General features: G+C 32.2%; 1 protein-coding gene across 2 annotated transcripts in view; it reads right to left on the reverse strand.

Annotated features, from left to right (window-relative positions):
• Positions 1–3325: 3325 nt before the first annotated feature.
• LOC129215991 (isoamyl acetate-hydrolyzing esterase 1 homolog) overlaps positions 3326–22977 on the reverse strand; it is a 34340-nt gene continuing 14688 nt past the window's right edge. Inside the window, exons 4-6 of one of the 2 annotated variants that reach the window (XM_054850124.1) lie at positions 20537–20624; positions 10924–11033; positions 3326–6602 (exon numbers count right to left, since the gene is read on the reverse strand). In XM_054850124.1, coding sequence (XP_054706099.1) covers positions 6456–6602; positions 10924–11033; positions 20537–20624 — 345 coding nt within the window. In that variant the 3' untranslated portion in view covers positions 3326–6455. Of the gene's footprint in view, positions 6603–10911; positions 11034–20536; positions 20625–22977 lie in introns of both variants that reach the window. The other variant, XM_054850123.1, reaches the window with a different exon arrangement.

Here is a 22977-nt window from a genome sequence, read left to right on the forward strand (position 1 = left end):
AAAAATGCATTGCATAAGAATATATTGAAGAATAAAACACACAATTTACTTATTATGCTTGGAAGTAAAGCTCTTATGTAACTTCATAGTAAAGGTCAATTCTCAGGAATTTTCGAAGTGGCTACTAGACCCCAAAATTTTAGTGGCCAATACTGTCGCTAAATTTTAAAATACAAACGGGGGGGGGGGGGGGGGGGGGGGGGGGAGTTTTTACAACTTTCACAAGTAAATAAATGAATAGGACTTTGCACATTCTAAAAGAGTATTATTCAATACTTTTTTTACAAACGGAAAATTTAAGTTAAAATAGGTTTCTGATCTTTTCTCAAAAAAAAAAAAAAAAGAAAAAAAAAGAAAGAATAAATAAATGAGAAGTCAACAGGAAACGGCAGTTCAAATAAAACAGTTTCAGTTTATAGCAAAACCTCCAAGTCAATGAGGATCAAATACAGATAAATTTTCCCTTTAAAAAAAAACATTTTTTTTTTGCATTGTATGTTATTTTTAATAGTTTGTATTGAGATAAATATCCAATTCTGTTTTCGGAAATTTAGGCAATTAATCTCGTCTACTTACATTTTGCGGATGACCAAACATGGCGACTACGCAAAAAATTAAGGTAATAGATTTTTGAATTAGTTGCATGAAAGTAATTATAAATAATTAATAATCCTTAAAAACTATAATTTAGACGAAATATAATCAGTATTTAGTAGTTAACATCTAAAACAATAAGGATAAAGTAATATTCTGGAGAAAAAAATTTGCATATTTCAAGAAAATAATTAAGAATTTTCTGAAAAAAAAGGCCCATTTTGAATTATTTTCAATAGTTTGCATTGCAATAAACATCTTATTCCGTTTTTAGAAACTAGGTCATTAAAAGAGACTGAAGTACTTAAATCTCACAAAATGACCAAATATGGCGACTAAGTCAAAAATTAGGATAGAAATGTTTGAACTTGTTGCATACAAATAACTTAAAATCCTCATGAAACTACAATTTAATTGAAAATATTTAGCGCAACAGCTTCCAAAGCAGTGAGGATAAGATGAAATTTTAAATAGTATGATTTTTTTCATTTCTCAAGAAAATTATAAAAAAAATTGTAGCACATTTTACTTTACTTTAATGATTTTTCAGTTAAGAAAAACACCCAAATCTGCTTCGTCTTTGAAAACTTAGGCGCTTAGCATCGTCGACTTCCATTTTGTGAATGACCAAACATGGCGGCGATGTTTTACACGAGTGCAGCTGAAATGCTCGATCAAAAACTGATGTTCTCCGATCGGCGCTCCCCTCAGTGTTTATCCTGACACTAATGCTTCCAAAAATGAATTGTCAAAAGAAATTGTCTTCTCTTTTGTTGAGTTTGTACATAATTCCTGCCTTTAAGGATAAGGAAATTTCTTCTGAAATCAATAGGTGAAGAAAAGTCGAAAAATCGGAGTTTTTTGGAATAAATCGGATTTTCGGAGTACGCAATAAAAATCGGAGAAACTTCGGGAAAAACGGAGCAATTGGCAGCTATGGACATACATTTAACCTACTGGTATGTGAAAAAAACTTCGACCTCATTAAGTGTCACTGTGTTAAAGAATACAAGTTTGAATGCATTTTATTGTAGTTTTCAAGATTGAATTTAAAACGTTTTATCATCCACTACGAAAATCAAGCTTATAAATTACAGTTAAGTAAAAAAAACCTTGATCTTTGTTGTCCTAAAAATGTGCTAAAATTTTTGAAATCACCACTCCGACCACTGCAACCCAGTAAGCAAAATATCTTGCCTCAGTATTGCATAAAGGTTGACATGCAAGAAAAATCATCTTGCATTAATGCTGCCTCAATGTTGTTATGTTACTCCCTTTATGCTGTCAGCAGGCTGCCACAATATTGGCTGACAAGGTGTATGCAACATAATATCAGGAAAATATCAAGGTAGGCTGCTTTTGTAATATTGCATACGTATTGATATGACAGGATAATATCAAGATGTTGTCATGACAGCATAAAATCAAGGTCTAGGCAAGATGATCTTGCTTTTGTAATCTTGCATACGTATTGATATGACAGGATAATATCAAGATGTTGTCATGACAGCATGAAATCAAGGTCTAGGCAAGATGATCTTGCTTTTGTAATATTGCATACGTATTGATATGACAGGAAAATGTCAGGATGCATTGACATGACAGTATAAAATCAGCACGTTTGCAAGGTGTTTTATCTATTTATTTCTTTGTATTATTTTCACTTGAAACTCGAGAATTAAATTTCATTCTGTAATTATTTCTGTTATTCTTTAAGATAGTTTTCTAGCCTAAGAATATTTCCGTAAAGCTGACATCTGATCGGAAATTCATATAAAGGTATTAATAGTACTCACAATTTAATTTAAAAAATGAAAGTTTCTTCGTTTTGCGTAATACTTGACTTATTTTATAAATTTATGCTTCTAATTGTATTATAAAGACATAAAATGCCTAGTTAGGAATAATTGCGGAAGTTTTTATAACACATTTAAGAATAAAGAAAGTAAAATAATAAATAAGTAAATAAATACAATAAAGTACATTTCCAAATGGATGTCAGCATTGAAAATATCCCATGGACAAAACACATGAATTTATCTTAAAGAATAACATAAATAACCATTGAATAAAATTAATCTTACTCATGAGTTTGAAGTGATAATACGAAATTCTGGGCTTCATGTCCTTCGTTTCGAAGTCTAGGGACAAAAAAAGTTATTTTCGGCCATTTCTAACATTGATCGCACATCGTCTGCGATATGACTTGTTTAGTACTATATTAATAAACAAATGCAGTTATCAGTCATTCATAAGTTATTCCTAAAACAATACTATATTACACACTAATAACTAAGCAACCAACTTAACGAAGCCTAAAGAACGCAACGACAACGCCACGTGCAGCTCCTCTGAACCGACTGAAATCGTAGGTCGAAGGAGGAAGATGTGCCAGCAATTCGAGGGACGCTGGGTAGAAAGAACTGTGCGCATGCGCAAGTATCAACGAAGGTCCACCTGTTCTATTGTGTACTAATTACCTTGACGGCGACAGCATGAAATCAATACATCTTGACGGCGTCAATATGTATGCAATGTTGTTATTGTAAGGTAATATCAATATTGATATTTTAAGATAAATGCAATGTTGCATACGTGTTGTTATTGTAATATTGCTTTTTAATCTTTATGCAAGCTTTATGCAGTATGAAACACGTCAATATTGACGCCGTCAGTATAATATCAAGATCTGTCAAGATTGATGCAAGAAATTTTGCTATTAGGGAAGATAAATAAAAAAGGCGCCTCAATGCAACTTTAACTTACATTAAATGCCTTTTTTTAGAATTTAGAGGAATAAAAGGACACATTTATAATAAAATAGTGCTAGAAAAATTCTACCCCAAATAAAGAGGAAGTTTTTCTAAGCACAGAAGCAAAAAAATTTGACTAAATTCCTAATGAAGCAAACTTACAATTTTGTAAACAGTGAATAATTTTGTTGTTCCTGAAGGAGTATGTTCATGTTGACTATTGTGTGAGCAAGGGCACCCACATGCAAAATTATAAGGGGTGGGGGACTCATATTTTCCCCATGGTTTAGCAGGATATTTTCCCCTTGGAAACAGATTTCAGGACAGAATAGAGTCATTAAAATTTGACATTTTTAATAACTTATTCATTAATGGCTGGAGGGAGATCCTTTACATGTTTATAAACTTGTAGTAATGTTAATAATGTATGATAAAACAAATGGCTTTGGGGGAAGTTTGACTCCTTCTCGCTTCACCACTGATTTAAGTACATAGTGTTAATTTTCATAAATGTGTGTATTATCTGCAAAATCGGGAGTTTACTATAATGTTTGGAGTAGATCAATATGTTATAAATATTTTATGTAAGACAGTGAAAAGTATCGTCTTTGTTGTTAAAAAAGATGTAAAATAGGATTAATTTGCACTCCAGTGTCACCTGCATAAGAGTGGATGGAGTGTTCTTGCATTTTTTTCACATTAACACCAAGTCTAGCATTATTCACACTATCTGCGTCACATTCCTCTTAATTTTTTTGAATTAATAAACATAAATCAACTAGTACTAGTGGCTTATAGCAATGAAAGGTTATTTTTCACCTCACTGAAATGGTATAACATAACATTTTCACCAGTATTGTTGCCATCTTAGGTTAAGCGTTTCTTTTCCCTCAGATTATCAGTGAATGACAATATTTGCTTAAAAGACACAGGAAAGGCAGAAGTTGTCTCTTAGTTTTTAAGATCTCGAGTGTAATTAACAGCATTGTATCCTGGCATAAAATATTAATTTAATGTTCTACTACATCCATCACACTTCAAAGAAACAAAATCCAACTGTCACAGATGTTCGAGGTTGATAATTTCACTTTGTGTCACATGGATAGGAAGGTTAAAACTTTGTTTCCACAGGAGTTCAGTTTGTTTTGTAGATCTACTGAAAAATACTGTGTGGAACATATTGAGATTCTTTTGCTTTTACTATCACTATTTTCATATTAGAAAACTCATTAGTAGAAATTGTATAACAGCTAAACAGAAAAGTATAACTTTTTTTTGTTTTATTTTAAAAATGTGTATATATATACACGTATCAGGAGCGAATTTGTAATTATACAGTACCTGAACACCAATGAGAAATACTTGGATCCTGTGTCATGGCCAATTTTATTTCCCAGAAAAAGAAAAGCACCTCTAGGACGACTTTCTGGCAACAATTCACCTCCAATATAAATACATGCAACAAATTACTTTTTCGTTATTATTCATGATTATTTCTTTTGTGTAAATAAAAATTATGTACTACTGAATTAACCCTTAAAAAATGCATTTTGTTTTTTTTTATTGTTTGAAAATTTTAGTTAATTTTCAAAATATTGAATGATGAAATGTAAAATAAATTCAGCACATTTAATTCTTTACTATTTGTTACTTCACTCTTAATGACTTGATGGTAGTTGTTCAACTCAATTGTATGTCATTGATTATACCTAAATGTAGGTAAAAGTATTATATGTTTGAAGTTCTTGTTAGTGTTTATATTTTATATTTTTACAAGTGAAAGGTTCTTCTAATTTGGTTTGTAAAAATAGTGATTGGTGCATTTTTTTTTACAAGTTCATAGTTTTTATTTTTATTTTAAGTATTATTATTACTATTTTTTTTTTTTTTTTTTTTCATGTTTTAAATGTTAAAAAAATCATATGTGTATTAGAGAAGTAGCTAAGAAAAAGTACAGTAAGCCCTTGATCATTATTTATTATTAAGCTAAGTAAAATTGTTGAATAAATGCCTTTAAATGAACATGACAAATGAATGAAAGATGTTGATTTCAATTGAAGTTTTTAAGTTAAAAATAACTTAATGAACTTGAAGTATTTTTGATTTCAAGTGCTTATTTTTCCATTAAATTATAAATGACTTCAAATGGAAAATAAATTTTTCAATGGTTCTATTGTCCAAGCATAAATTTTAGCATTTTATTTTTTATCCTGTTCTTTTCTTTGGTTTTTAGACTCACTCTTGCTGCAATCAAAATACCACAAATAAAGAAATTCTAGTGTTTTAAAAAAGTAATAATTACCTTTGTACTCATTTTCCCCTTCAATCTGCTTTCAATTCTAACATTTTTAGAATTCTGTTTCTTTCATTACGAGTTGTTTTCCAAAATATTATTCTAGTAATATATCTATAAAGAATTTTGCTAACACTTGTATGTTATGCTGATTTAATAACTGTTTGGAGTGAAATGAATAATTTTGTGTTTAATAATTTTATGATATATGTACATTTATTATGAAATCAATCAAACTTATGCAGAGAAATATTTTGAGTATAAGAAAGAGAAATTTGAGTATCTTCTGTATAAACTGTTAAAACTACAATCTAAGTTTTCCCTGTTTAAACTGTTAAAACTACAATCTAAGTTTTCCCTGTTTAAACTGTTGCACCTACAATCTATCATTTTATATTTAAAATAAAATGAAACAGTTCAATTTAATAGTGAACTTAAAAGTTATCTTCTTACTGGCAGTAGAATAGTACAATCTCTCTTTATATTTATTCAAGAGTAGGTTTTAAGAAATTATTTTTGAATTAATACTATGTATAAAGAAGAAAAGTATACTTTAAGGGTTTACTGTAGTTTTAAATTGAGTAATATTTTTTGTTTGTAAAGTTTAGAAGTCTTACATTTTTCATTCATATAAGAAATGATATTGTTAACTTTTGTTTTAAAATTGCTATGCAAATATACTAGTCAATATGTATTTTTAAAAGTTATTTCTTTGTATATGCAAATACCATTTCTAAAAAACAAAAGACTTTCAATCAAATATTTTCTTTAATATCAGTGTTAAGTAGTTTTATTATTCTTTAAAGTGTGGCATATTATTTCCATACTGGTTCATTCCAAAGAGGTAAGATCATTTTACTCACATCTACTCTTTTTTCAATACTTGGCCATAAGAAGTTATATACAAAATTTGATCCTGTTCTAGATAAATGAAGTCCATCTATAAGGAAGTTCTGCCAATTCTGTAGAATTGTAAAGAGAACTTTTATTTGTAAATGTTCTTAAATATATTTTTAAAAAAATCATAAAACTAGTATTACAAAATGCATAATTTTTTGTTCAATTTCTTAAAACACTAAATTTGAATTATTTTCATTCTGACAAAAATTGTTATACATTAAGTATACCATTGTTGTTCAGGCATTAGTCACAAAATCTAAAATTATGGTTTTGAGATAAAGAAACAATTCTGGATCAGCATAAAAAAAATAGTAAAAATTAATTGAGGCAGTAAGAAGCAAACAGATCCAAGTGTGAAATTCAAAATTTGGTGACAACTGGTACAAAAAAAAAAAAAAAAAAAAGGATAACTGAGGAATGAAGGGAAAATTGACATTAAAAACAGTCAAGGTAGTACCTTTTTTGCATCGTATGTATAACGCATTTCCATCTATAACTGCTAAAGAATTAAAATAAGTTTTAAGACGTCCATAACTCCAGAAAAAACCCCGCAAAAAAGAATGAAAAGGGAAAAATAAAATCCTTTTCTCTATCATCTGCAAAAAAAAGAAAAAAAAAAAATTGCAGCTAATTTACGCTACATTAGAATTTGAGCTAATTGTTCACCTTTACAGTTATAACTCTAGAAGAAGAGTTTACAAACAGACAGACAGACACAAAGACAGATGCCCACATATTTTAATAGGATAGATAATGCATATAAAAATACTCAGAAAGAGTTCTGCGTTTTTTAAAACGAAACAGTATATTTTTGAATAAAATATTCAATAAACAAACACAAAACAACAAAATATTTTTTTTTTTTATATCTTTAAATGAATCAGTTTCTATTAAAATGTCAATAGAATTCTGTTGAAAACTTTTTGAAAGAATGTTTTCTATAAATATCTTCAAAAAAACATTTCTGAGAATCCTTTTCATAAAAAATGTATCGATTTTTGTACTATCATGATAAGATAAACCAGAGTATCTGCAGAAATGAGGTTTTAAGATATTTGAAGAAATACATTTTGAATTCCATACTAACGATTGGGAAATGTTGGAATTCAACGTTTTTTCCTGCTTTTTTTTTTTAGCGAAAACCAAATCAGCAAGCATGTACAATAAACAGGGTTCATACCCTATTCGGATGAAAAATTTCCATGACTTTTTCATGACTTCATAAAAAAATTTCATGACCTTGTTACATGATGAGAATAGTACTGTTTAATTTCAAACTGGAAAGTTTTTGGAAATAAGCATTAGCGAAACTTCTACGTGAATGCTTCTACCTCATCAAAACACTTACTTGAGATTGAAAAAATATCAGTGTACACCTAAAAACTAAACTCTATTCTTATTTGTCTTCATCATATAACTTTTAGTAAAAGTACAGTGAATGAAATATAACGGTGCTTAAATGTCTAATTATCTTTATAAACAGGTAAAATGATAATGAATGGGACAAAGGTTGAATGAGTCATTAAAACTAAGTTTCAATAAATTTGCTTCAAAGGTTGCCTTTTAGCATCAGCAGTGCATTTAAGCATACACATAGCTTAACAGTACTTTGGTTCATTAAAGAAAAGCCATAATTCAGTAAATTCATGTTTCTAAACCAAATATTTATATTTAAAAAAAAAAAAAAAAAAAAAAAGAAAAATTCAGTAGCGAATAAATCTTCTGATTCAAATGTACTTGTTTACTTATTTGCACATTTTCAAATGCATATAAATTAATAGGTTCAGAAATTCCTGAACATAGGGTTTGATTCCTGACATGGAACGTAGCAGTGGCTCGTATGGATTAGTTCTGCGGGCCGTATGTTGGGCAGTACTGTTTTAGAGTATTAGAATTCCCCTATTTCTGTGTTTTATCACCTGACTAAAGATCTACATTTTCTAAAACTTTCAACAAATTGAGATAAACTCTGATAAATTTAGTAATAAAGTTTTTACGAGTGATGAAAACAAACTCAGATGCAATTGAATTGCATTTTTTAAGTGGGCGTGGCAAAATCAAGAATGTGCAAGTTTGCTACTACAGAATATAAAAAGTCTTGAAAATAATGGCAAATGCAAAACGAGTGATGTCCAAGCAGTAAAATCACATTCCAAAAAAAGACAAGCGGCTGCTACAGAAGTGGGTGTAATGAGATTTCAAAATTCAGAATTGTTTTTGTGATCATTCAATTCTCCAGTTTTAATATGTAAGACTGTTAAATCACTCAATATTTCTGATGCTCTTTTAGCAACTGTTACTTTCTCTTTGCCCAGGATATTTTTTCATGACTTTAAATAATTTTCCATGACTTTGAACGAAAATTTCAATTTTCAATGACTTTTCCAGGTCTGAAATTCGATAAATTTTTTTCCATGACTTTCCAGGATTTCCATGACCCGTATGAACCCTGAATAAAGCTAAAATACAAAAAATAACAAAAGGGGGGGGGGGGGGGAGAAATTTGCAGATACTGCTCTTTACCTTCCCACTGCAGTATAGAACCCTATAATAATGTTATAATTGGAACTAAATAACCTTTTGATTATGTGTCACCAACTGCACATTTCTTTCACTCATATTTTTAGTGTGCAACTGTCATTTATAGATACAAAGTAAACTTCAAATATTCTATGCTTTAAATTGTGACAATATTTCAATCAAATAGAATTTTTCTACTGCAGGTCAGCATTAACATACAACCGTGCCTAACAGTGAAACAAAACTGATAAAATTATTGCCTGCTTGCTGCAGAAAAACTGTTAAATCATGGGGGGGGGGGGGGGTGAAACTAAAGTCAAGTGTGCTATAATATGCTAGAGCAACATTAGCACATTTATTATTTTGGTGCTCACATTTTAGTGACACAGAAGGATATCTGATGTAACCTAGTGTTGCCTGAAACTAAGATGAATTTTAGAACATCTGCAACAAAGTTATGCTTTGTACACAAAAGATTTGAAGATCTAAAAAAAATTCAAACAACCCACTAAATAAAGTCACATTTTGTAATACTAACAAGACCAAGAACTTATTTTTGTTTTTAGTCTACTTTCCCAGTAAAAGTCAGAAAAAGAAGAAAAAAGCATGAAAGAAGGCTTAATACATCTTAAAAATATCGCGAAAAACAAAAAAAAAGTCACAAATAAATATCGAAAAATTAAAAATTGGAAAGTAGGGTATTGTGATGGGGGAAAATGTCTGTCGGTCTGTCTGTCCCCCCCCTAATAACTTTTGAATGAATAGTCCAATTCGAACATACTTTTTTTTGTTGGAAAAATCTCGGAGAGGACACCTCATTCCCATATTTCACTTTTTGATTTGAACTATTTTTTGTTCAATTTTGAACAGTTCAAAAAAACTTAACATTAGCGCCTACGGGAAAATTCAAGGCAATTCCGAACTGTGAGGCGAAGTTGCTTCAAACAAACTTTGTAGGAAGAAGCTTTTGATTAAAAACTTGTATATAAAATATCTTTTTGATTTGAACAATTTTCCGTTCAATTTTGAACAGTTCAAATCCCTTAACATTAGCGCCTACGGGGAAACTGAAAGTCAATGTAGATTCCGTACTTGAAGGCGGATTTACTTCAAACAAATTTTGTTGGAAATAGCTCTTGATGCTAAGTTCCAGACTCCGACTCCGATAATTTAGGGGCACCTGACTCCGACTCCTGTGCCCGACAATTAATCGGACTCTGACTCTGACTTCGTAGCTTTGGCAAAAATTTATACACTGAGGACAAATGTCTGACTCCGATTCTTGGATATTCAACTCCGACTCCTTTATCCCAAAATGAGATTGACTCCGACTTCGACTCCACAACTGTGGTTTTAACTGTGAAATAATTATTGTTGATATGACTTGTTTTTATTTTCACGCTAAAGTTTTAATTTAGGTATTCAGTTTTCGGCGAATAAACTGGAAGTCATTTATGTTTCTACATAAAGATATGTGCAGACAATTTTTTTTTTACAATGAAAATTATTTCTTTAAGTTGACATTTTATTGTTTTGATTTATTCTGGTAAGTGCACTAATTCATTTAAAAAAATATTTTTGGCAACAGGGGAAAAAGAAACGATTTTTTTTGTTGATATGATGTATTTATTTTAATGAGCTTATTAATTTTAATTATGCATTTTTATCTTATTGCTTTTGTTGGATGTCTTTTCATCCATAAGCTCACATCTTTTTCCATTGAAAAGGGATTCTGTGTAACCCCAAACCAAAATCTACAATTTTTTTTTGCAAATTAGGGCTACATAAAATATTGTTGATTTTATTTTTACATTGTACTTTTTGTTTTATAAGAATTCAACTAAACCTTACTTCTTCTTTTACCATTGCATGATATAAATCCACAACTTCGACTTGACACTCTTCTCCAATTTTATTGCATTCATTAACATATTCAGCGACAGTTTCATTATCTTTAGCTGGTTTTGGACGACCTAAAGGGGGAAGAAATAAAATACTAAAAACTAGCAAAATACAGTATAACCCCGATTTAATGATTGTCAAAGGACTGAAAAACGTTATCGTTAAATCAAGGATCATAGACATTTAATGTACACTCTATAACAAAAAAATCGATGCACCAAGAAGAAGTGATCCAATTGAGACGGAAATTGGTGGATAGGAAGACAATACACAGAATAGTAAATGATTAAATTCTCAGAAGAATTGAATAATTTAGGTCATAGTTACAGTAACAAGTTCAATAAGGTTTTGACCCGCCTCTAGCTTGGATACAAGCTGTAGAACGGCGTGGGAAGCACCGATAAAGCTCCAGGAGGGTGTCCTGTGGTATTTCCGGCCAAATTCGCTCCAATTGTCAGACAAGGTTATCAACAATCGCCATCCCATCATATTCCAGACATGCTCAATGGGAGAGAGATCTGGAGATCTGGCAGGCTACGGAAGAGTTTGACAAGCTTGCAGACAGTTCATAGCAACACGTGCTGTATGTTATCTGACATTGTCCCGCTAAAAAATCAGCGGAAGGTACTACAAAAGGAACGGCTGCAGTAAGTGTACTTCTAATTACAACCAAAGGGGTCCAGTTATCGAAGGAAATGGCACCCCAGACCATAATGCCTTGTTGAGGGCAAGTGTGGCAGGCAAAAGTGAAACCAGGATTCCCCTCTGCCCTGGGTGTCTCCAAACACGTCTTCGATGATCGTCATGACACAGTTGGAACGGGATTCGTCGCTAAAGACGATACGTTCCCATTCAGCACCATTCAACCTGATTGAGCCATGCACCACTATAATCTGCCTCAGCAAAGTGTAGGTGTCAGTGGCAGATGGAGTAACCAGTCGGCACAAGCGTAAATTTCGTTGTCCAAACCATCTGTAAATGGTCATGATGGACACTGGGTTGAACCTCTGATGGTTCATACAGATGAAAAAAGGGCTGTGACAGCTGATCGGACAATCACTCTGTCATCACGATCTCTTGTAACCCTAGGTTGACCGCTACCATCCTGACGCTGAACTTTCCTCCCATCCTTGCCAGCATCTTCGAATCCCCGCATCGCTTCGACTCAAATGACAAGCAATTCTCTGATATGACCAACCGACCTCATTCACTCCAATGATACAACCTCTTTTAACCTCTGACAGTTGCTCGTAATGAGCACGAACCATGCGGTGAGGCATTTTTAAGTTGTTGAAAGGCAATCTGAATCGCAATCAAACCGAAAGTTTTAACAACTGTTGAAGAACTGCTCTTTATAATAATCTGCTGGATGCGCAGTTTCGATGCGCTGGAGATCAAACTATACATTCATTGGACACCAAATTTTAATCATCTGCATATCTGGTCAAAACACTCATGCATACAAAATTTCAAAGCAAACAAATGATTGCTTCTTGGTGCATTGATTTTTTTGTTATAGAGTGTAGTCAAATCTGGACTAGTGAAATGTATCATTAAATTGAGGAAATCTGTTAGAATTATTTATTTGTTTTTTTCGTACGTACATTTGAAAGTAAACGCATTTGCATATTCATTCTTATATATTTAAAGTGAAAAGTATCACTGCAAACCGTGAACTGTAAAATTCTGAATTATGCAAATGTTCTGTACTTATAAGGTAAGGAAACTAGGTGTTTTTTTAGAAGGTTATGCCGTTATTTTTGTTAGCTACAAAGTTCGTAGCTATGAAATTCATGTTGTACATTATAACATCCTCAATAAAAGATTTGCTTTTTAAATAAGTGTCTTCTGATCTAAACAGACGGAAATTGTTATTTAGTTATCATGGTGGATGTAAGTTATAAACGCTATTAGTGGTAATATATTCTACATTGGTTATGGGGCCTTAAAAACCCTGATAAATAAGTATAGACTTTTCGTCATATTGTTGGACTTAATGTATCAGAAAAGAATGGAGAACAGCCTGGAAGAAAATTACAGTGGTATCAACTTTCCAAAGCTGAATGCGTTCAACTATAGTTCATGGAAGTGTGACGTAAAAGTTGTTCTAATTGACAGAAGATGTTGGGAATTCATCGTCGGGGAACCAAAACAACCAGCAGCAGCATCCCCGGAAGTACTGATAAGAAATTTCGAGCAGAGGAAAGCCAGAGCTTACACAACAATTTACACAAGTGCTGAAAGGCAATATTTAAAATTGATTCAGTGTACCGAAGATGGAAAAAAAGCTTGGACTATTTTAAAGGAAAACTTCGAACCTTGTTCCCGTGCTCGGATAGCTACTTTAATCGATGAATTTTATGAACTGAGATATTATCCAGATGAAGAAACAGTTGGAATCTTCTGCTGAAGGGTAAAGGAAAAGCAACTTGAAATCAAAGATTCCGGATTTGAAATACCTGAACTGTTAGTAACATTTCAATTAATTCGAAGACTACCAAAAGAGTTTGAAAACCTTGTTCAAATATTATGGCGCCTGGATGATAATGAATTCACTTACAACAATGTGGAAAAGCAGTTAATAAGCGAATCGGGAAGAATTCAGCTAAAGATGAAAGACAAGAGAAATCTACCCGTAGATAACACACACATTTCCAAATTGGAAGACTGTTCGAACTTGAATAGAACCCCTAAATGGAAGAAAAGTCAGTTCTCAAGCGTTAACAGTGGTAGCAAGCTGAGGCAAACATTGCGTAAAAGACGGAATCTTCTGGGGCCGTGTACATTTTGTGGGAAGAACAATCATTTATCTAAAAACTGTTATTTCAAGAACAGAAGAAAATCAGATGTCAAAAGTAAATCGTCTCAACCAGATAGCCGTATTTTTTACACGGAACATATGGAAATGCAGAAATTCTTCAGTCTCAAATAATGAAGATACGATAGAACTCGGGGAATTTTTGATAGACAGTGCAGCAACAGGAAATTTTTGCAACAACAAAGAATGGTTTGAATTCATTTATCCTGTTTCTAAACGTGAAGTTTTAATTGGGGATAAAAATTGCACTAGTGAAATAAAGGGCATAGGTGATATAGTGTTTTATGTAAAAGATAATGGAAATTTTATGAAATTAATTCTTAAAAATGTTTATTATACACCTAATATGCGTAGGAATTTAATTGGAGGTGCAAATAGATTTAAGAAGGTACAAAATAATTTGGTGTAATAATAAAATGAGAATTTTTACTAAAGATGATGAATATTTCTTAACAGCTCATAGAGTAGGGAAACTGTATGTTATTTACAGTATACCAAACTATAGGAAATCTGAAATATTTAATGTGAATGCATATAATGTTTCCATTAACATTAATGATCTGCATAAAAGATTTGGTCATGTTAATGCTAATTTACTAAAAAATATGAGTGTTAACAATAGTGTCAAAGGTATTGAAAACATAACGGGAAATTTCGAGTCTTGTGTAACTTGTAAAATTGCTAAATCTACTAGAGTTTCTTTAAACAGAAATTATGGAACATTAACTAATAATGTGTTTGATAAATGTTATATGGATTTATGGGGTCCCGCTCCAGTTTGTTCGCTGGGAGGTAGTTTGTATTTTTTATCGATAATAGACGACTATTCTAGAAAAGTAGATGTATTTACGATAAAAAACAAAAGTGAAGTATTTGATTGTTTTAAATCCTATTTAGCCAGATCTGAACGTGCATTAAATTGTAAATTAAAATCAGTTAGAACTGATAATGGCTTAGAGTTTTGCCATAAGCAACTCGAAAAATTTCTAAATGAACGTGGGATAAAAATTGAACGCTCTTCTGTTTATACACCTCAACAAGTAGACATAGCAGAAAGATTTAACGGTACAGCTTTAGATGGAGTTAGGGCATTATTGCATGAAAGTGGATTGCAAGAAAGGTTTTGGGCTGAGGCCCTGCATACTTTCGTTCACATTTACGATCGTTGTGAGCATAAACTTACAAAAGGTAAAACACCAATTGAAATTTGGAGTGGTCATAAACCTTCAGTACAACATTTCCGATTATTTGGATCGCTAGCATGTGTACATATTCTTAAAGTTAAAAGGCATAAATTAAAAGGCAGAGCTAAAATTGGCATACTTGGAGGATATGCAACAAATAGAAAAGGGTATAGAATTTGGTTACCGAAAGAAAAAACTATTGAAGAAACTATTCATGTTAGTATAGACGAACGTAAAAACAGGGTTGAAAGTCTTTTTGGTAAAGGTCGTAAAAATGAGTATGTAAACTTTAAAATTGGTACGCTAAATTGGCCGAATGAAGAGGAACATGAAATTATTGAGCAACAAAAATCTGAAGGTGATAGAAAACTCAAACCTTTAAACATTTCTGAGTGGGAAAGAAAAGAACAACCGCGAAAAAAGAGCAATAGAGTTGACGTCTATCACTATTCACCTGAGGGAAAACCTAGGTTAAGATCTTTATTAAAAATATTCAAAGAAAGAAAAGTGTTTACTTTAGTTGAACCACCCAAAAATTCTAGAATCATACGAAACCGTTGGGTATATAGTGTAAAAAGGGATGATAAGAATAAAATTAAAAAATTCCGTGCAAGATTAGTGGCTCTTGGTTGGAAACAGCGGGCAAACATTGATTACAATTTGGTGTTCTCGCCAGTCATTTGTTTTTCAATTGTTCGATTGTTTTTCATTTTATTTGTATCCGTGCTATGTTGGTCTCATGTACATTTAGACATAAAATCTGCTTATTTGCATGGAAGTCTAAATGAGATAGCATACATGGCCCAACCTGTTGGATATGAAGTTAAAGGTGAGGAACATAAGGTTTGGTTGCTTAATAAAGCACTGTATGGGCTTCATCAAAGCGGAAGACAATGGAATTTGGAGTTAGACTCTAATTTACTCAAACTTGGATTTGAAAAAATGAAATGGTATAATTGTACTTATAAACTTAAAGATGAAATAGTTTTGTTGGTTTACGTAGACGATTTAATATTGTTCGGAAAAAGTAAAAGAAAATTGATGAAATTATAGCATTACTAAAAAGTAAGTTTGACGTCGTAAATTTGGGGGAAATTAAGTTTTTACTGGATGTAAATTTTGAAAAGATTGGCAATAAAATTTATTTGCATCAAGAAACTTATATATATAAACTAATAGAAAAATTTAAAAATTTGCTAAGAAATCATGTTAATTTACCTTTAAAAAACAGTATTGAATTGCCGCAAAGAGTTAACGAGAAAGATATTGTGGAAGATGATGTAATGAAAAAATACCCATATAGAACTTTGATTGGGTGTTTATCATTTTTAGCTGCGAGAAGCAGACCAGATATTTCTTTTGCAGTAAATGGCATGTCTCAATTTTGCAATGGTTATTTATTTAAACATTGGACTGTTACGGTAGATATCATGAATTATGTGTTTAATACTAAAAGTTTGAAAATTAATTTGTCGAATGTTAACAATTCTAGTTTAATTGCGTATTCTGATACAAGCTGGGGTTATAAGTTAACGAACAGGTATTCTACAAGTGGGTATATTATTTATTTAGCCGGTATTCCATTTAGCTGGAAATCGAACAAACAGAAATCAATCCCTCTTAGTTCAATGGAATTTGAATTTGTATCTCTAACAGAAAGTGTTAAAGAACTTGTACGGTTTTCGAGAGTATTAAAAGAAATTAATGTCGTTAAAAACTTAAATATTCCTATACAATTTTGTGATAATCAATCTGCTATATATTTTTCTAAAAATTCACCAGAGAATGTTAAAACTAAGCATATAGATATAAAATATCAATTCATAAGAGATCTGATCAAAGAAAACTTATTTAGTTTAAGTTATATCAGTAGTAAAAATAATTTAGCAGATTTTTTAACAAAACCTTTATCAAAGGAAAAACTTCAGTACATTGTAAATAGTGTTTTTGAACTAAGAAAGAATGAATGTACGCCCGATGGGGCCGATTGTTAGAATTATTTAATTTATTTGTTTTTTTCGTACATACATTTGAAAGTAAACGCATTTGCATATTCATTCTTATATATTTAAAGTGAAAAGTATCACTGCAAACCGTGAACTGTAAAATTCTGAATTATGCAAATGTTCTGTACTTATAAGGTAAGGAAACTAGGTGTTTTTTTAGAAGGTTATGCCGTTATTTTTGTTAGCTACAAAGCTCGTAGCTATGAAATTCATGTTGTACATTATAACAGCCTCAATAAAAGATTTGCTTTTAAATAAGTGTCTTCTGATCTCAACAGACAGAAATTGTTATTTAGTTATCATGGTGGATGTAAGTTATAAACGCTATTAGCCGTAATATATTCAACAAAATCATTAAATCGGCTATCCTTAAATTAAAGTTATACTGTACTAATATAATAATTAATGGTTAAATAAATGTTTAAGTTGTTTGATTTATGCAGGGAGATTAAAGCAATCTGTGTCACATCTTAGATAAATTTTAAGATAATGTTGATGTACAAAAATATCTTTCTAATAGTACAAGTGCATGGGTTCGATCTAGGTACTGTTGCCACAAGGGAACCTGAAGAAACAGAAAAAATACAGGGAATTCAAAAATCAACAAAAAACAGGGAAAATCCAGGGAATTTTCATTTTTTTTTAAAAAACCTGGAAAAAGCAGGGATTTTTTAAATTGAAGTTGCAAAATCAATGCCCAAACATATAAACTACCGAAATAAATAAATAACAATAATATTAATAAAGTTCATAAATAAAATAAAAATGGAAATTTTACTTAAAGTTTTTTTAGTGTATTTTTGTTTGAGTAAATATTAAGCTGTCTATCATAAAAGAAAAAATTATTGATTGTTTTATTTGACATGCATCTTGAATTTTAAGCTAATTTAATTCTGAGAGCATGAAATTAATCAACAATGTTCATTGCTCTGTTTAACTTTTACACTTTTTAGGTCCAATTAATGAATGGTTATGAGAAAGCTTTATTTTCTTGTACAAAAAGTTAAATATATTCAATCATTAAGTTATTATTTCAGTTATGAAATCCTTCATTAATTCCCCATATTTTATTCGTTATTTTTTCCCCCTGTGATTAACACTAGAAAGACGGCGTTTTGCGTATACCTAGAAAGACGAGCAGCGGTCACTTTGACCGCCATACTTAAAATAATAGAAATTTCCTCCTTTTGGGATTTTCAGCCATAGAATAGATTTGTTTCATAATATCAAAGTTTAATTTAACAATTTAATCCTAATATAGTCTGCAAATAAGTCTCAGATAGCTTTTTTTTATTTTACGTTCGATCAAGTGAAATACACATGCTTTACACAATTGGCATTGAGAAAGAGGAAATTTGTACAAAAAAGAGGAAATTTTTTTAGCATGTAATAACTAACAAGTACTATAATCAACCATGCATGTGTTTGATTTAAAAAATATCTTAATATCGCAAGATACCGTACATTACTATCTTTTACAGTATTTCGAAATACTTATGTTATCACGTCACCTGTATATTAGTCATTAACAGTTTTTTGTTTGGAAGTTAGAACAAATGCTCGTAGTTTTAGTTCCGCATAATTTAATTTCACACTATTTTAATCTTTTTCCTGAGGTACTTACTTATTTATATGCAGCAAAATTGATCAGTGGGGATGACTTGGCGGAAATTGAAGAAATAGGAGTTCTGTTTTTGAAATTTTCTCCTTTTTTTCGGCGTCGGACCCTTTTCACTCTTTCTTTCACTACTTTTTAAATTTTGAGCATCAGTTTTTATTAGCGAGGTTTCTTCTCATTCTAAATCAGAAGAACAATCCTTTTCTGCAAATCTAGGCTCTGAAAAATATTCGCAATAATCTCATGAAAGCAAACTATTCTCATCGCTAGAAATATATTTCTCTTCAGATAAGTCAGACTGTTCATTCAAACCATAATCTGTTTTAGATATAAATCTGCAACAGTTTCAGGAGTTAATGTTCCGATAAGTTTTGCTTGTCAACGGTTCATCTCGACATCATGAAGATAATTATGTGACTGAGCACTTCATTATCACCGAAGAAAATAAACGTCAATGCTTCAAGCAAAGCACATGTTTTGGTGCACAAAACAATTCCAGCAAACATTTTTGTAATTTACCTGTTTATATTTCCTTTTTTTTAGACCCAAAGTAATTTCACGTGTCCAGTCACATGCTTTTCAAATTTACCTTTCCCAACTTCGCCCCCTGTGCAGATAGCAGAAAAGTGAAACCATGCAACCAGCAGGTGTTTCACATTTTCCTAACAGTTCAAAGAATTAAACCTGACCAACAGGTACTACTCAAGCTCAAAAGAACATTACTCACCCTGACAACTAACAATAGTCCATAGTACACACAACTGATAAGCGAAAAAAGAAGAAAACGGATGCATAAAGAAAGGTTCACTTAGCGGTCAAAATGACCGTAGTCAGTCTTTCTAGGTATAAACATTTATAGCGACTATAATAATAATCCTAAAAGGAAAAAAATTACTGTTGTAAAATCTTAATAAATAGTTAGGAAAAGTCAATGAAGGAAAAAGAGTTTGAAAATTAAACGCAGCAAATATGAGCATTTGAAAATCGTTTGCGGTCAAAATGACCGCTTCCGTCTTTCTAGTGTTAAGCTATCAGGATATTAATGTTCTTTTTTAAATATCAGTGTACACTTGTTTGTGATTCTCACTGATGATTTTGTGCATAACCATTTTATCCATTCCTAGCTGTTCTGCGATCATGCCAACACCGGTCCTTCAGCAAATGTCGCACATGTTGTTCGTTTTCTGCGGTTCTTGATGTTGACGGGCGACCTGCATGGGGCTTGTCCTCCACACTCTTCCAGCCTTCTTTAAACATTTTGTGTCTAGGCTTTCCCTGCCGTACGCTTGCGGAATCATTCCCAGCATTGATGTACCCGATTTTCTAAGTGGAACGCAAAATTTGATTGCGTAACGCTGTTCAATGCTTTGTTGCATTTTGAACTTGCACACTTTTTTGACGACGTCTACCCTACGCGTGATCCTGCCTCAACCAAAGCCAGCAGGTGACTGCCAAGTGAAGCGTTATCAAGGTCGAAGGCCCCATTAGGATAAAAATATTCTCATTACTTAAAATACGCACACTGTATAATATATCGTTGCCTCAGAGCAACACTGAGACATCTAATCTCAGAAAGAACACCAAGATATCTTACTGTTGCTCTGAGGCGATGTTATGTGTACTTGTATATATGTGTGTCACTACAGGCAACGAGGACACCATCTCTAGGGTAGCAGGCACCCTAAGTGGAATTAAGAGTTTATAACACGGGGGAAGGGGGGGTGCACCACTGCTCTTAGGGGGGATGGGCACCCCTGTTAGTTTCAAATTGAAATGATATTTGGTATGAATTTTGACAATTCGTCTCCCTTTGCACTTGCAATTATTTGAATGAAAAAAAACAACTGACTTTTGAACCTCTATTTTTTTTTTAAATAATTGCATGCTAAAATTGAATGTATTAAAAAAATACATAAATAAAATATATGAAGAAATAAAAGAACATTACCGTTTTCTGAACAATAGGTGGAAAACTTCTGGTGACAATATGGTGGTGGAGTCATTAACAAAATATTTGTTTTGCATAACCCTACAGACTTAAAAAATATACTATTTCAAAAGCAATCCAAATATAAGTTCAGTAGAACCTCGTTTATTCGAACTAACTGGGAACAAAGGCAATCCAGATAATTGAAAAACCGGGTAATATGGATAATAAGCAAAACCAATCCTTAAATAGGTATACTTAAAATGTCTTGTAATAAAATGACACAGAATATTTTACATGAGATTTACGTGCTTGCAATCACAATTTAAAATCATTATCTATGCATACATAAAATTAAGGCATAAAAAATCTTCCAATTCAATCTGGATAATCCTAAGATCCAAATCAATGAGAGTTGGATAAACAAGGTTCTACAGTATACAAAATCCATGCACAATTTATTGTTTTTAATTTTAAAAACAACATAAGGTATATACAGTGCTGCACAGGCAGGTTGCTTGGGAAAATACCTTGGTGATGGTGACTAGATTTTTCATAGCAAGAAGCTTTTAGAAACCATGTCACACTGAATTTTTCTATAAATTGTGAGAAATTATTTGTCTGACATTGAAAACTTATATCTGGAATTCAAGATTATACAATTTTCGTTGGTATCTCCAATATACACCCTGTGGCAGAAAAGTGGCGACGTTGATGCAGAATGTGAGTTTGTGCAGAAAGATTTTTGCGGTTAAGGAAGAAAAAGGCAAGTTAAAACAAAAAACAAAACAGCTTACAGTAAAATCATGGACAAATGGCCCCCTACGAGAAAATTTCAAGAATAGTTGAAATCCCCTTTTTTTTTGAGCAAAAATGCAAAAAATTTCCATTATAATACATACAAATTCTAACAATAAGGAAAACAATGAGAGGGGGGAAGGGCCATGACCACCCTGAAAAAGTTTCAAAAATAGTCAAAAACGTTTTTTAGAGCTAAATATAAAAAAATCCTAGATGGTTTCTTCGAAGTTTAACAAGAATATAAAAACAATGCCGGGAGCCATAAAACCACATTAAGGAAGCTTCAAGTATAGTTTTTCAAACCCTTTTTCCTAGCTTAAATAAACTTCATTGTAATTCGTGTGAAGTCTAACAAGATTGGAAACAATGCCAGAGGGAGGGCATGGCCAAAATTTCAAAAATATCAAGTGTATACCAAATATTTAGGTTCGTTTAGCATAATGTGCTCGTCTTATTAGATGTGTATACTTCCCCCATGGGGAAAGAAAAGGGATATGTGTTAGTAAGTGTCCGATAAATAGTTACTCATTTAAATGATTGCGCATTATTTTAGATTTATGTTTTAACCTGGCTTTATGCAGCGCCATGTAATTATTCTTCATTCCCTTTTTAATATGGGACCCTACTAACCACTTCTCTTCATCTTGCTAATATTACCAGGCCCGGATTACCCAATAAGCCAACCTAGGCCCTGGCCTAGGGGCGCATGCCGAAAAGGGCACACGTTGCAGAGGGGGGGGGGGGGAAATAAACAGCTTGCTGGGAAAAAAGCGACGCGTTATGGAGAAGCAAAATGTATCTAGAAAAGAAAGGTATAAAAACAGCAATTGGAGGGGGGAATGGGGGGGGGGGGCGTGGTGCTTGAGTCGAGGTGTCCTTTTCCAATCAAAGCATCTAATTTTCAATATCTTTGATTTGAATAATAATTTCTTTAAAATATAGCTTTGACCAGAGGCGAACGGAGTCCTTCAAGAGAGCACCAACCGGGTCTCCCAAAAAAGGCAAGGTTCGAGGGTTTAAAAAGAAAAAAAAAGAAAAAAACGAAGTCGCACGGGTTTGAGGGCCCCAAAAGAAAAAAAAAAAACCCCGGAGTCGCACAGATTTGAGGACACAAAAAAAAAAAAAAAAAACTGAAGGCGCACAGGTTCGAGGGCGCACCGAACCTTGGACCGGCGGTAGGCTAGTTCGCCCCTGGTTTTGTAAAGTAAAAAGCTTATTAGGGTCACACACAGGAAAATTAGTAAAAATCATGACCTAGAAAATGTTCAATTATAAAATTTGTTGCCGAATGACAAAATACGAGCATGCACATCGCATACCAACATCTAACGAAAAGAGAAATCAGACGTTAGACACAGGGGCGGCATTTCAGCATTTCATTTGGGGGGTCGAGTTTTTAAAGTAAGTATTACCATAGTGCGGTCCAAACATACATTAGCTAACAGGAAGTGGTCATAAAATCAGTTTAATATGAATAAAAATTAGTGTTTAGAAACAATTAAAATTTTGATTCATTTTCTAATAAGTTATCATACAAAACACCTCGATACTAAAGTTTTTATATTTTTTGAAAAAGTTTCAATGCGTGATTTTTGGAATTCGGAAACGCAGGGGCCTACTACTACAGGTGTTACTAATCTATCAATGCCAATATCGTGCTG

The sequence above is a fragment of the Uloborus diversus genome, chromosome 2 (genome assembly GCF_026930045.1).
Source record: "Uloborus diversus isolate 005 chromosome 2, Udiv.v.3.1, whole genome shotgun sequence".
Classification (NCBI taxonomy): Eukaryota; Metazoa; Arthropoda; class Arachnida; order Araneae; family Uloboridae; genus Uloborus; species Uloborus diversus.